Source organism: Otolemur garnettii, unplaced genomic scaffold (assembly GCF_000181295.1).
Source record: "Otolemur garnettii isolate 467f Iridium unplaced genomic scaffold, OtoGar3 scaffold00144, whole genome shotgun sequence".
Classification (NCBI taxonomy): Eukaryota; Metazoa; Chordata; class Mammalia; order Primates; family Galagidae; genus Otolemur; species Otolemur garnettii.
Window position 1 is genome coordinate 2,246,925 of NW_003852539.1, and position 14,147 is coordinate 2,261,071.

General features: G+C 51.4%; 1 protein-coding gene across 2 annotated transcripts in view; it reads right to left on the minus strand.

Annotated features, from left to right (window-relative positions):
- The window catches only part of KCNQ4 (potassium voltage-gated channel subfamily Q member 4), a 56,308-nt gene that overhangs the window by 21,295 nt on the left and 20,866 nt on the right, over positions 1-14,147 (minus strand). For both annotated transcript variants that reach the window (XM_003798970.1, XM_003798969.1), the window contains exons 2-5: positions 2,031-2,121; positions 1,237-1,363; positions 851-1,026; positions 101-226 (exon numbers count right to left, since the gene is read on the minus strand). In XM_003798970.1, the coding sequence (XP_003799018.1) occupies positions 101-226; positions 851-1,026; positions 1,237-1,363; positions 2,031-2,121 (520 nt within the window). The remainder of the gene's footprint in view (positions 1-100; positions 227-850; positions 1,027-1,236; positions 1,364-2,030; positions 2,122-14,147) is intronic.

The following is a 14,147-nucleotide window of genomic DNA, read 5'->3' on the forward strand; positions in this document are numbered from 1 at the left end:
TGCTCAACCCTGAGTCAGAAGTCACAATGGGCAGACCTTGGGAACTTCCCAGGCAGGGTCCCAGGCAGAAGAGTAGCCCTGCACACAGACCCCCACGCACCGTCCCCCACCAGAGCGAGTCGGCGTAGGAGGAGAAGTCGGAGTTGGCATCCTTCTCAGCCAGGTAGACCAGGAAGGAGGCGAAGATAAGCACCAGGAACCCGATGTACCAGGCGGTGATCAGCTCCTGCAGGGCGTGCAAGAGGGGCGTGAGGAAGTGAGGGATGCAGTGCCCGCGGGAGAGATGGAAGGCTCCCAGGCTAGGACAGGATAAAATACACGCCCCTCGGAGTTCCCCGGAGTGCCCTAGCTGTGACTCTGACGCTCTTCTTCCTCAGCTCCTCCCTTCAAGAAGACCCTACCTGCCTTCACAAAAACGCCAGGACCCCCCAGGTCTGCCCTTGACCCTCCACTCCAGGTTCCTGGCTCAGTCTTCCACCCTAGACCCACCTTTCCCTTCCCCCTCAGCGCCCTTTTTCAGATTTCTCTCTGGGTGCTCCAGTCCCTCCGCAACTCCCCGCTTGGTTGTGCTAGTAGTCAGATAGTCGTCCAAACCCGGAGAAACAGGCCCCGCCTCCTGGTCGGGTCCTGATGCCTAAGCCCCGCCTCCTGTTATGGTCCCGCCCTGACCACACCCCCTCCCCGCCCGGGTAGAGATAGCCGCCTCCGGCCTGGTCCCGGTCCTGTTCCTGAGCTCTCCTCTTCACACCCCACCTCACCTCACCCCAACCTTCAGACTGCACTTGGGCCCTGCCCTCTCTGCTCCGCCCCAGCCAGGCCCTCGGGCGTCTACGCGGCCAGCAGGCCTCACCTTGCTGTGCGCGTAAACCACCGAGCCCAGCAGTTTCCAGGTGCCGCCGCGGCGATCCATGCGCACCATGCGCAGGATCTGCAGGAAGCGCATGCTGCGTAACGCAGATGTGGCGAAGATGTTGCCCTGTGTGCCTGCAGCAATGACGGCCACCGAGGCCACGAACACGATGAAGTCTGCAGGGATGGGAGTGCTGAGGTCACAGGCTGTGGAGCCAGGGAGCCAGCCCACCCGGGTCCGGGACTTCTGGGGCCAAGGGGGACCGGGGATACGTAGGATCCATTGAATCTGTGTCAGTAGCCAAGGTCAGAAATGGGGTCAAGTGTCAACCCTGGTACTTAGGATGAGGAGTCAGGGGTCAGGGCAGCCAGGGCAGGCCTTATTACCGATGACACAGAAGGGTTTTCTGGCAAAGCGGAAACGCCCCTGCCATCCTCGGTAGCGGCAGCAGCATCCGGCAGACCAGACTCGGATAATGTACTCCAGGCCAAACACCACAATCATCACGAATTCCTGTGGGACCAGGGGCCTGAGTTCTGGTCCCCACTCTCCAGAACCGGCCCCAGGTCACAGTGCGGACCCAGCCAGGAGTCCCTGGGGAGGGAGGCCAGAAGCTCCTCAGACCCCTCTTCCTGGAGGTTCCACCTGGATGGGCTTGAGAAGGACTTCCTAAAGCAGGTTGCCCAAGGAGACCAAAAGCCCAAGTCTGTCCTCTCCTTCTTACCCATATGACCTATCTAAATTTTTCTGCTGTTCAACCTTCCCTCCCTACCCCCAGCCATCTCGGACTCCCTAACCCTGACTAGGTGATTTAAGGGGTGGTATCTGTCATCTGTCCCCCTATGAAGGACTTTTGTTTAATGCTTTTTGTTTAGGCAAAAAGCAAAATAAAATTCTAATCTAAAGTAAGACCCACCACATGTGGCATTAGGAGTTTTTGTTCTGAAAAGGGATGGAGCCTATTCACCTATTCTGGGCCCGTCATAACCCCTCACATATAGCTTATTATAGCCCAACACCTCTATAAAGTGGGGACAATGCCCAGAAAGGGGCAGCCACCAGCTCAGGGAACCTAGCACAGCAAGCTGCTCTCGGAGCTATGGTATGAGAAGCCTCTCCATCTCAGCCCAGAGGTACTACCTCGCACAGACTCCTTTATACCTGGCCTCCCAGCACTCACCAAGATGAGGAGACACTCGTTGGCAAGTTCCTGGTGCTCCTGGATAGTGGACAGCACAGACAGCACCAGGCAGCTGAAGACCAGCAAAAATCTGCAATTGTAGCATGCAAGAGAGAGGGTTAAATTGCAGGAGGGACAGGACAGCCAAGGAGCCTCTGGCAGGGGGCTGCTGAGTAGGGGAGAAGGGAAGCATTATTTGAGAAGTATGTGAAGATTGGGATCAGAATTCCGTGGAGTTATGGCTTGGTGCTGGCTACCAAAGGCCACAGTCCCCAAACTCCAGGCTGCTAAGCTCACAGACACCCCACAACCTTCTTCACTGCCCCTGATGACAGGCTGCACCTCAGAGAGGTAGTCATTCAACTGTAAGAGGCGAGTATGTCTATTCCAGTGGGAACAGACAGGCTTGGGTTTCCTCCAGGCTCAGCCACCCACAAGTGGTGGCCTCAACCCCTAGCTCAGTCTTGAAAGAAGCATCCCAGAGGCTTAGGGGATGGCAGCAGCTGAAGGAGGGACCCCTCTCTTCCCCATGCACTCCAAAGTGGCAGAAACATGGCCTTATCTGAAGAATAGGGACACTTCCCCTGGCTTGATGGGCTCTTAAGAAATTAAATAATGAGACAGCTACCATTATTTAAGGATAGAGGACCCAGGAGGGCAGGTAGGGAGGGAGGGATGCAGGTGAGAGAGGGCATAGGGAGGGGAACCAGGCAGTGTGGAGCTGGACCATCAAGGCCAGGAAGTCCCCTTCGGGCAACACAAAGCTACAGAGTGGCCAAAAACCAGATGTTTAGAAATAGAAGGAACTTTAGAGCCCAGCTCATCCAATACTGCCCCATCCCCAGTTGTACATATGAGGAAACAGGCCCAGAGAGAGAGAGGAATTCACCTGAGGTTTCACATGTCCAGGCCATGGCCGAGACTAGAGTCAGGGTTCCTGATTTCCCAGCCGATTGGAAGAGGACAAAGGACGTGAGAAGCCAGGGCCCTAGCAGTATGTGAATATGTGAGGGAGGGTGGATGAGAGGGTATGGTCCACAAACACAGTGAAGGGGAAGGGCCCCACTCAGGAAGGCCCCTCTCTGCAATAGGGTGTGCCGACTATGTATGTGCGCTGGAAGAGACTACAGAGGGAACAGGCCTCTCTGGAATACATCCCTTGTAGACTGGCTCACTGGCCTTCCCCAAAGTCCCCAGAATCTCCCCACCTCTGCACCGGTGCTGGCACCGTGTGTGCTGCCTTCACATCTCACCATCTGAGCCTATGAGACTGCTCACCCTTCACCCCTACTCAATCACAAATGTGACCTGCTCTGTGGAGCACTGTGATGCCCCTACCCCATCGTTCTCTCTCCAAACCTTCCCGCTCCCATAACTTGCTTCCCTGTGTGTGGCCCAAGTCACTTTCTACATGACTTTGGGTTATTTTAGTTTTTTTGGTTTTTTTCAGTTTTTTTGTTTTGAGACACAGAGTCTCACTATGTTACCCTCCATAGAGTGCATGGCATCACAGCTCACAGCAACCTCCAACTCCTAGGTTTAAATGATTCTCTTGACTCAGCCTCCCAAGTAGCTGGGACTATAGGTGCCTGCCACAATGCCTGGCTATTTTTTTGTTATAGTTGTCATTGTTGCTTAGCTGGCCTGTGCTGGGTTCCAACCCTACAGCCTATGGGCACCAAGCCTTGTTTTGTTTTTTTGAGACAGAGTCAGTACAGTGCCATGGTGTCATAGCTCACAGCAACCTCAAACTATTGGGTTCAAGTGATCTTCTTGCCTCAGCTTCTCAAATAAGCTGGGACTATAGGCACCTCCCACAACACCTGGCTATTTTTTAGAGACAGGGTCTCGCTCCTACTCAGGCTGGTCTCAAACTCCTGAGTTCAGGCAATCTATGCACCTAGCCTCCCAGAGTGCTAGGATTATAGGTGTGAGCCACACAAACCACCTGACCACCCCTCACCCTCACCCCTGCCTTTCTACATGGCTTTGTGTTAGTGTTTCATGGTGGCCTAAAGGGTGTGAGCTCAAGGTTAGAGAGATACGGGTTTGAAACCCAGTTCTGCTTGTGTGTGTGGCCCTGGGAAAGTCACCCGCCTCCTCCAAGCCAGTCTCCTTATCTGCAAAATGGGGGCTAATGGGAAGATGACATGTAAAGAGCATGGCCCTGCCCTTTACCCATTTACACCTCCTTGCACAGGGGCTCCCAATCTTAGCTGAGGGTGGGATCTGGGGCTGCATCCTAGTGAATGCCCCTGGGCTGAGAAGGTAGATGGCAGATGTTGGTAGAGTGTTTAGAATGAATGAGTGAGAAGGAAGCCTCCTTCAGCACCTCCAGCCAAGAGCTGAGTCAGCACTGATGGGAGGCTGAGGGAGCAAGAGGGAAGAGCACCAGCTCCTGGTGTTCAGTAACTAACCACAGACAAGGCTGCACCAGGATAGGGACTACAGCTAAAACTGAATTTGGAACTGGAAGGGCCCCTTCCTGAGATCACCTCCTCTAGCCTCCTCCTCAGGGAAGGGCTGCAGCCAAACTGTCACGGGCCCTTACCCTGGCCCTGGACAGAAACCCTTGATCCCCTCTCTCAGCTAACCAGAACCTCAGATAGCAGTGGGTCACACTAGGGCTTCTTCAACTCTTTTTCCTCAACAGTTTTCTTACCCTGTCAATAGTTACACATCTAAAAATTTCCACTTCACAATACATCCAGTGAAAAAAGCAGATTACAAACCCTTATGGGCAGTAGAATCCCAAAGTTTAAAATCCAGATATTTTTATATACATACCAAAAGTCAGCAAGGCTTATCTCTGATGGCAAAATTAAGTGATGTGGTTTTTGTTTTGCTTTTTACTTATCCGTATTTCCTAATTTTTAAAGAATATGCATGGATTGCATGGGCAGTAACATACTTATATCATTTTAAGATATATTTCCTTAGAAGTACAAACAGGAAAAGCCCACTTTGAATGCTGCCCCACCCCTTTGCTATACTTGCCTCTGCCTGTTGGCAGGAGCGAGGTGTGGCAGTCTGTCTTGGGAGCCCAGCTCCTGTGTCAGGCCTTCAAGCTACCCACTCAATGTCTCTTCTTGGATATCTGGGGGCCTTTCAAACTGAGCACGTCCAAAAACAGACTCTCAATCTGCCCTCAAATCTTCCTCACTTGCAGCCTCCCCGTATCAGCAATGGTACCTCAGTTCCTCCAGAGGCTCAGGCCAAGTTTCTGAGTTCTCTTTGATGCCTCCTATTACTCACCCTCCATGGCACATCATGCAGCAAATCCTATTAGCTCTTCCTTCAGAATCTAGCCCTGGGCAGGCCAGGTCTCACCATTCTGATCAAGCCACCACCATCCAGCCCGCCCCGCTGCCACTCTTGCCTTCACACTTAAAGAGTCTTGCTAGATCTGGAGCCTCACTCCATTTCTTAAACATGACCTTTTCCACCAATCCACTGGCTCACTCCAGCCTTCTTGCTAGTCTTGAAACATAAAGGATGTATCCTGTCCCAGGATTCACACTGCACTGCTGTCTCCTCTGCCTGTTGCTCCCCATTCCCCGAGATCTGCTCAAATGCTGTTTCTTGGGAGAGGCTTTCCCAGCTGTCCCATCCCTGAAATAATGGCCTCATCTCTCTTGCCCCTGACCCTGCTGATTGATGAATGATTGATTTCACAACACCATTGAACTATTGAGTAAATGAACAGCAGGAATCCACATTAAATGAACATCAAAATACCATGTCACCAAAGCCCCAGTTTGAACCCACTGAAGAGCCTCCCAAAGCTCCCCCATGCCTGACCTGTCTGATCAGCTCTTTGTTTTTTCCTAAGAAGGCACGCCTCTGACCGTGGCCAGCTGCATTCAGCAGATGCTGATTTAAAAGCTCCTGAACTTCACCTCCCTCTGCCTTAATCCACTGGCTGGGAGTTTCTTTACTCTAGATGCTCAGTACACGTGCAGGAATGCACTTGGTCTGGCCAAGAACATCTTGTGTTCCAGGCACCTGAATACTTATCCTCATCTTCTAGATGTAGAAACGGGGCCCAGGGAGGCTTATACAGCCTTTCCTCTCCACATCACCTAACCAATTCCATGACCATTCCACTCATTCAGGAGGGCTCAAGAAGATTAGGAATGAAAAAGTGAACGGTTAAAAAAAAAAAGTTAATGGGCTGGGCGCAGTGGCTCACACCTGTAATCCTAGCGCTCTGGGAGGTTAAGGCAGTGGATCCCCTGAGCTCAGGAGTTCAAGATCAGCCTGAGTGAGAGTGAGACTCTGTCTCCAAAAACAAGCTGGGTGTTGTGGTGGGCACCTGTAGTCCCAGCTACTTGGGAGATTGAGGGAACAGGATCACTTGAACTGTGAGAGGTTGGTATATAAAACCAGCACATTGTACCCCATGATTGCATTAATGTACACAGCTATGATTTAATAAAAAAAAAAGAAAGAAAGAAAAGAGTTTGAGAGGTTGCCGATACCATGGCATTTTACTGAGGCTGACAAATTGAGACTCTCTCTAAAAAAAAAAAAATAATAATAAGTGAATGGTTTGCTTAGATTTCCTGGCTCACAAACTATAGTGAGCATCAGAATCCCCTAGTAGGCTCATTAAAATATTAATTTCTGGGCCCCACTCCCAATTCACTGAGTAAGAATTTAGGAATTTCTACGAAGTTCCCTGGCAATGCTAATGCTGCTCTTCTGGGACCAGATGGAAATGGCTGTGGCTGTGGCTGAGTCAATTATCAGGCAGCTCAGGGCTTTTTAAACAACTACAGCCATTGCCTTCTCCTCATTTGCATATTAACTGCACAGGGCTGGGGCTGGGGGAAACCCTTGATGGGGAGGTGGGTCTGGTACTGTGACCTGAAGTAATAACCATAATTGCTCCTGCTGGCCAAGGGTTTCCTACTGGCCAGGCGCTGTGCCAAGCCCTCTGCATGCCTGTTCTTAATCATTTCTCACAACACCCTTCTGGCAGTAGTACCATAACCACCCAAAGCTTACAGATAAGGAAACAGAGGCTCAGAGGGGTATACTATGATGGCTGCAGAACTCTGTGAACATACTAAAAATCACTGAGTTGTACACTTTAAAAAGAGGAATTTTATGGTATATGAATTATATCTCAGTAAAGCTTTTCTTAAAAAAAACAAAAACAGAGTCTCAATCTGTTGCCCTGGGTAGAGTGCTTAACTCACAGCAACCTCCAACTCCTGGGTGATCCTCTTGCCTCAACCTCCTGAGTAGCTGGGACTACAGGTACCCACCATAACATGTGGCTAGTTTTTCTGTTTTTAGTAGAGATGGGCTCTTGCTCTTTCTTCCTCAGGCTGGTCTGGAACTCCTGAGCTCTATAATCCTTCCACCTTGGGCTCCCAGAGTGCTAGGATTATAACCATGAGCCACCACACTCAGCCCTTTGAGAAAGCTATTATTTAAAAGAAAAACAGAAAGAAAGGTATGCTAACCTGTACAAAGTCATAAGATCAGGACCTGAACCCAAGAGCACTTGGGCCACCAGCCAAACCAACTCTGGGCCTCAGTTTCCCTATCTGCAGTGCAATGGTGGGAGACAACTCGATGATTAAGCCTGTGACTCTGCAGCAGTGGGGTGGAAGAGAGAGAGCTGGTCATCAGCTTAGCTTCAGATTCCCTGGAGATGTCTCGGAAAGACAGATGCTAGGAAGCTGGAGAGATGGGGATATGATGGAGGGGAGGATGGTGGGGGAATCTCATAGCAGAAAGGGGCTATCACCTAACCTTGTGATAGCATACTGTCACATTTACTTCCGAAACATTGTCATCTACACTAAGCCAGGTTTATCAGAAAGCCAGAAATGAATAATCCAGGTCTCAAGAAATGAACAACACAGAACATGACACAGTGGTGACGGGATGGGTGATGCAATGGCAGTGTACTAGGGGATTGGAGAGAGACCTGAGAAGGTGTCGGCACGGTCAAAGCAGATAAATCTGTGAAGACTTCTTTTTTTTTTGAGACATAGTCTCACTTTGTCCCCCTGGGTAGAGTGCTATGGTGTCACAGCTCACAGCAACCTCCAACTCCTGGGCTTAAGCGATTCTCCTGCCTCAGCCTCCTGAATAGCTGGCTGTACAGGTGCCCGCTACAACTCTCGGCTATCTTTTGTTGCAATTGTCATTGCCATTTTAGCTGGCTGGGGCTGGATTGTGAACCTGCCACCCTCGGTATATGGGGCCGGCGCCCTACCCGCTGGGCCATAGGCACCACCCCTGTGAAGACTTCTTGAAAGAGGTGACTAGATGAGGATGGGGGTGACTGAGGCAGAGGAAGCAGGACGAGCCGGCAATAGGATGTGGCAGTGTGCAGGCAGGCCAGGACCGCCAGTAGTCCCCGCTGGTGGGGACCTAAAGAGAAATAGACAGTGAAGAAACCAGAGAGGGCAAGGTCCAGGGCCTTGAGTGGCACTCTCAGGCATTATCCTAAAGGCAAGGGGGCATCTTTGAAGTTTTAAGAGAAGGAATAATGTGGTGTGATTAGCGTTTCAGGCCCACCATTCAGGGACAGTGTGGAGCATGGAGTAAAGGAGGTGAGAACCCAAGCAGAAGGCTCCACAATAACTCAGATGGGAGAGGATGGTGGCCTGGGACATGGCTGGACTGAAGAATACTAGGTGGAAATGGGGACAACAGGAGAGAATGACTCCTTTCTTTCTGGTTTGCGCACCAGATGGGTGAAGGTGCCGTGAGTGACCTCACGGGAGAGGGGAACACCACTAGAAGAGTAGGTATATGGGATGATGATTCCCTTTTGGACATGGTAAGACACTCGGTGAGTATGAAGAGAAAGACCTGGGCTGGAAAGGCAGACTTGGGGGACATTGAGGCAGAAGTGGTGACTGAGGTCATGCGAGCAGTTGAGACAGCTCCAGAGAGCATGTGACAAAGTCAGGAGGAGATGCAATAGAGCCTCAGCGGTGCAGAGTGGGGAGGAATCTCTCTACCCAAACTGGAGGGATGGGAGGGAAAGCAGAAGAGAGAGGTGTCAGAGGCCAAGCAAAGAAAGTGTTTGAAGGAGGGAAGGGACAACTATGTCAAATGCTGCCAAGAGGTCAAGTGAGATAAGGCCTGAAAAGTGTCCTCTGATTTGGTGACATGTTGATCAACAGGTACCTTGACACGGACAGCCTCAGAGGGCAGGGAGGACCAGAGCAGGCCCGGATGAAGTGAGAAAGAGACAGGGGCAGAGAGGGAGTGGAGACAGTGAGTATAGATGTGACTATTTTAAGACTGCTAAGAAGAAAGGCAGAGATCAGGAGCTGGTGAAGGTAAGGGCACAGGGAACCTTTTTTTTTTTTCTTTTTTTTTTTTTTAAGATGAGACAACCAGAGTGGAAGGAGCCAGAGGAGCAGAGAAGGAGAAGCTGAAGATATGCGGGAGAGAGAAGGAGGGATCAGTGGGCGGAAATCCCTAGGGAAGCTGGGAAGCTGGATGGAGAGCCAGGGAGAGCCAGTGCTGTGCAGAGAACCCCTCCAGTCTCCAGTACAACAGATAGGTGACCAGGAGGGAGAGGCAGCTGCAGGAGGGAAGGAGGCTGAGACAGCTCCCATCTTCCAGGGGCTCTGTGAAGAAGAGGCAAGAGATGGGTAGCAGGGTGGGGTGGGGGACACAGAGGCTGGGAGAAGGAGCTGACCAGGCCCTGAAGAAGAGTCCATGGGAGCACAGGGCCGTGATCCCCAACAGCAAGGATTAGTGTATGGACCTGGACACTCACAGGTACTCAATATGTGCATTTTGGGGGATTGTTTAGTTGTTGTTGTTACTTTTAAAGCATGATTATCTAGTAAGGAAGCAGACTGTGTAGGAACAGGGGACCTCCCCACCACCAAGGCCAAGCTAAACGCAGATCCAGGCTTTGCCCCCTTCCTTCCTCCGGGACCTCCTTCCTTCCATCCCTCTCTCTAGTGTTCCCATACCTGCTAAGTCAGGGGCCTTCCCAGCCACCTGTAGCTACCTGATTTCTGCATCTGGCCTGGGAAGTGTGTAACTCCCTTCTTGCTCCCCAGACTAAGACTTCAAAGGCAGAGCTCTGACTTTCCTCAGCTGGAGGACCCCAAAACCCATCTGTCTCCATTAAGCCTAGGTTCCTGGAGGGCAGAAGCCATGGCCCTCACCACCTTTAAAGCCCTGCACAGAGCTGATACTGAAGAAGGGGCTTCAGCTAGACTTGACCGGCACTTCCTGACAAGGGGTGCAGGGCAGCCTGGAGGGCTCAGGGAGAGCGGGAACTTACTTTCTCTCACAGGGGGACGAAGGGGAGGGGCAGTAAGCCAGGCCTCAGAGCAAGGTTCTTTCCAAGAATCCTCAAGGGCTGGGAGAAGTTTCCCTGATCTAGCGATTCTAAATATGGCAAAGGGAGCCAGAGCATGTGACCCAGGGCCCCACACCACGGCTGCCACCTCTGCTGCTGCTTCTCTGGGCCAGAGGCCTGTGCTGGGGCTCGGGGCTGGGGATGATGTCTTGGAGCAGCCTCAGTTTCCCTGTCCACAACATGAAAGTGGGGAGACTCTCAGTGATGGCTAAAGTCTCTGTAGCCTTATGACTCTACAGCAGTGGGGTGGAAAGGAGAGCTTTGGCTTTCAGCTCAGTTCTAGTTTTTCTGAGGCTGTCCCTGGAGGGATAGCAGCTGCCAGCATGTAGTACAAACTAGGTAAAAAAATGCCCTCTCTGGAGGACCAATTAGAAAAAGGCATTCCCTTTAGCCTGATGAGTTACACTAACCTGACCTCTTTAGACAGACCCTTTAGAAACAAGCGTCCTTTCTCTGGACGGCCCCACTCCTGAGGACAGGCTAGATTTCAGTGCCACTTAGCCCCGAGCCAGGCCCTCGTGCAGTGTCCAGACCCCTGGACTGGGCTGGGGGCCTCCATGAGGTTCTCCTGGCTACGGCTGATGCATCTAGAGCTGGAGACTGACCCAAGAAGGTTCCACCCACAGATTGGGCTGAACCAATCAGACTATCCTTCTCAGGAATGGACCAAAGAACCACAGAGAAAAGTTTGTAGCAATGAGAACGCACACCCTAGAATCTTATCTCCTACTCTCCAGTCCACAAATCCTGCATGTGCTTCTTATCATGGAAGCCTCTAAAGAGTTCTTCTCTTTCCTTACCATAGCTGTTTTCCACCCCAACATGCCAATTTTTCTTGAGCTAGCTTGAGTGGTCTCTGTCCCACTAGGACATAGAAGGTGGTGTCTTTTAGACAAGGTATTTAATGAGTAATAGCTTCATTTTCTCCCTTCTGGACCAGCCCCCAAACTTTCAACTTGTTCTCTCTGCTTCCTTCAGCCACAGCCAGACCACCTGCTGCCCCAGGTAAGTGGTCTGAATAACACATCAAGGGTGGATTGGTGGGGGGGTATTTACTTGTTAAGGGCTGGCCACACAGCACTGACTTCTCAAGCAGGAGGTTGTGGGGCTCTGAAGCACAAGGCCAGGGAAGAACAGGGGAACTAAAGGGTGGAGTAGGGGCAACCAGGATTTGAGAAACTGAAACAAGATGGCCAATGGAAACCTTCTCTCCATTCCACTGAGCCAGTTCCCTGTGGATTGGAGTGGCTGAGTTTCACATGCTGGATTTGGCATAAGATTTCACTTGAATGAAGAGCTTCGCTGCTTTTCTAAAAAGTGACTGACTTGCTGGCTCAGGTGCAAGCTCCTTACTATGATTGCAGAGAAGGCACCATCCAACCAGACACCTTGCTATTCCCCACCCACTGTCCAATCTAGCACCTGGCACCACATTATAGCTCTGTCTCCCACAGTAGCACACAGGGCTTTTACCCCTCCCCATGTTGTGTCTGCCCTTCTCTAAAGTGGTGGGAGGCAAAGTTAGGTGGGAGCGCCAACCTCATGTTCCCTTAACCCCATCCCACCTTTATGTTCACCTCCATTATGACATGTACCTCAACACCTGACAGCTGTTTGAGGATAGGTGTCCTAAACTTTGCACCCTGAATTCCCTGTGCCTAACCCACAATGAGTGCTGGGTAAAGTTGCCTGAGATGAGGGTAACCTCTCACTGGCACCACCCAATCCCAAGTACACCCTGCTGCCCCAGCCTGGCTTTGAGGCTCAACACTCTCTGCCACGGGGGAGATTATGAAGGAATCAGGGTGGGCAGCAGCCCCTGGGATCTGCATGGCCCAGAGCTACACAGCACTCCCTCATTCATTCAGTTGGTATTCACTGAGCACTATGAGCCAGGCACGAAGACAGACATCCTTGCTTTCTTTGGGTTTACATTCTGGGAGGGGAGAATGGATAATAAATAACCAAGTAAAGATTCAAGTTGTTAGCGTGGTGCCTGTGGCTCAAAGGAGTAGGGCGCCGGCCCCATATGCCAGAGGTGGTGGGTTCAAACCCAGCCCCAGGCAAACTGCAAAAAAAAAAAAGATTCAAGTTGTCAGATGATAATGGAGAAAAATTAAGTGGAAAAGGGGGACAAGGGGACAAGAGGACAAGGTATGGGGAGTGGTCAGGGAAAGCAGCTTTGAGAAGGCATCAAGGAAGGAATGAGCCACATCATCGGGGAGAAGGGAATTCTGAACAGGGGGAAAGGCAAGTGCAAAAGACCCAAGCCAGAAGAGTGCCTGGTGTGTTCCAGAACCATTAAGAAAGAGGTGGTTCCAGAGTGGAGTGGGCAAGGAGAGGGTGGTAGAAGGTGAGGGCAGAGAGGCAGTGGAGGTGGGACGTGGACCCACTACTGGTCATGGTCAGGATCTTGGCCTTTAACCCAAGTAAGATGAGGAGTGACCTGTATTGGACTTTTGTTTGCAAAAAATCAGGCAGACTGCTGATTGGAGAACAGACTGTAGTGGGGGAGGGGGGAGCAATGACATTTGCCCCACCCTAAGCTGGGAAGCTAATGGTATAATCCTAGCGAGAGATGACAGTGGCTTGTACGAGGGGAAGTGGAGGTGACAAGACATGATCCGATACTGGCTGTATTTTGGCATTGAAAAATTCCTTGGAAATCAACGAATTCTCTTACTAATCAATGGAGAAACTGAGTCCTGGAGGGGCCTGGCCAACCTGTGATTATATAGGAGATCAAACACACAGCTGGGCCTGGCCCCCAGATTTTCTGGTTCTGCAGATAATGGTCTTTTCATTTCTCCTCTTTCTGTGGAAGGATCCAGGCACGTTCTCTCACTCCTCCTCAAAACTTCCCTCATCCCTGCCCCTGCCCTTCCTTGCTATATGTAATCAGGTGGCACTGGGTTCAAGGATTGTCCAGTTCCCCAGCTACTTGAGCCTGGTAAGGGTTAGGGTCACCTCCAAGAAGCCTTCTGTCCTCTGATTCAGCAGACCTGCACTGTGGTGGGGGAGGGGAAGAGAGGAAAGATTCTAAAACAGGGGAAAGAGCTTAATCCCTGCCACTTGCTTCTCAGTACACCCAGCACAGAAAGAGTACCAACAAAAGCTGACAGGGTGGAACAGGAGCTTTGGGGAGGGCAGGGCCCTCTGCAGAGCTCAAGTGCCACAACTGAGCCCAGCCTGCGAGTTCTAGACTCAGCCATTGAGGACCCCACCCAGTGAGTGGTTTGGAGACACTATGAGAAAGAGGGATTTCAATTACTTCACTACCAACAAGCAAAGCAGCATGCAAACTCACAGGCCACACCTGAGGCAGCTGGTTGCAGCTGCCCTGAGAGGATTGCTCCTAGTAGAACCACACTAGGTCCTGGAACTCCACATCCAGGACCAGCCAGACTGAATCCAGTGGGCGCTGCAAGCTGGGAAAGGCTTGCGGTGTGACCTTAGACCAGATCAGCTTCTCTGGGCCTATTCCACAGCTAGGTAGAAGGAGGCAGTTCTGAAGGGAGGGCTCCTGAGGAACTCTTTTCTGGCATGGCTCTTTGCCCCTTTCTCCTGCAGGGATATTGGGAGGACATCCACATCCTGTAAAGGGAAAGGCTGCCAGCCTGCAGTGCCAGCTGAGCTGGGAGTTCTCTAAAAGCCCGGAACCTGCTTGGTGGCTCTGAGAGAGGTGTTAGGATTGGGGGCAGCAAAGAGGGAAGCACAGGGACATGGAGAGAGCTAAAATCCTGGATCCATGTGTTCTCGTC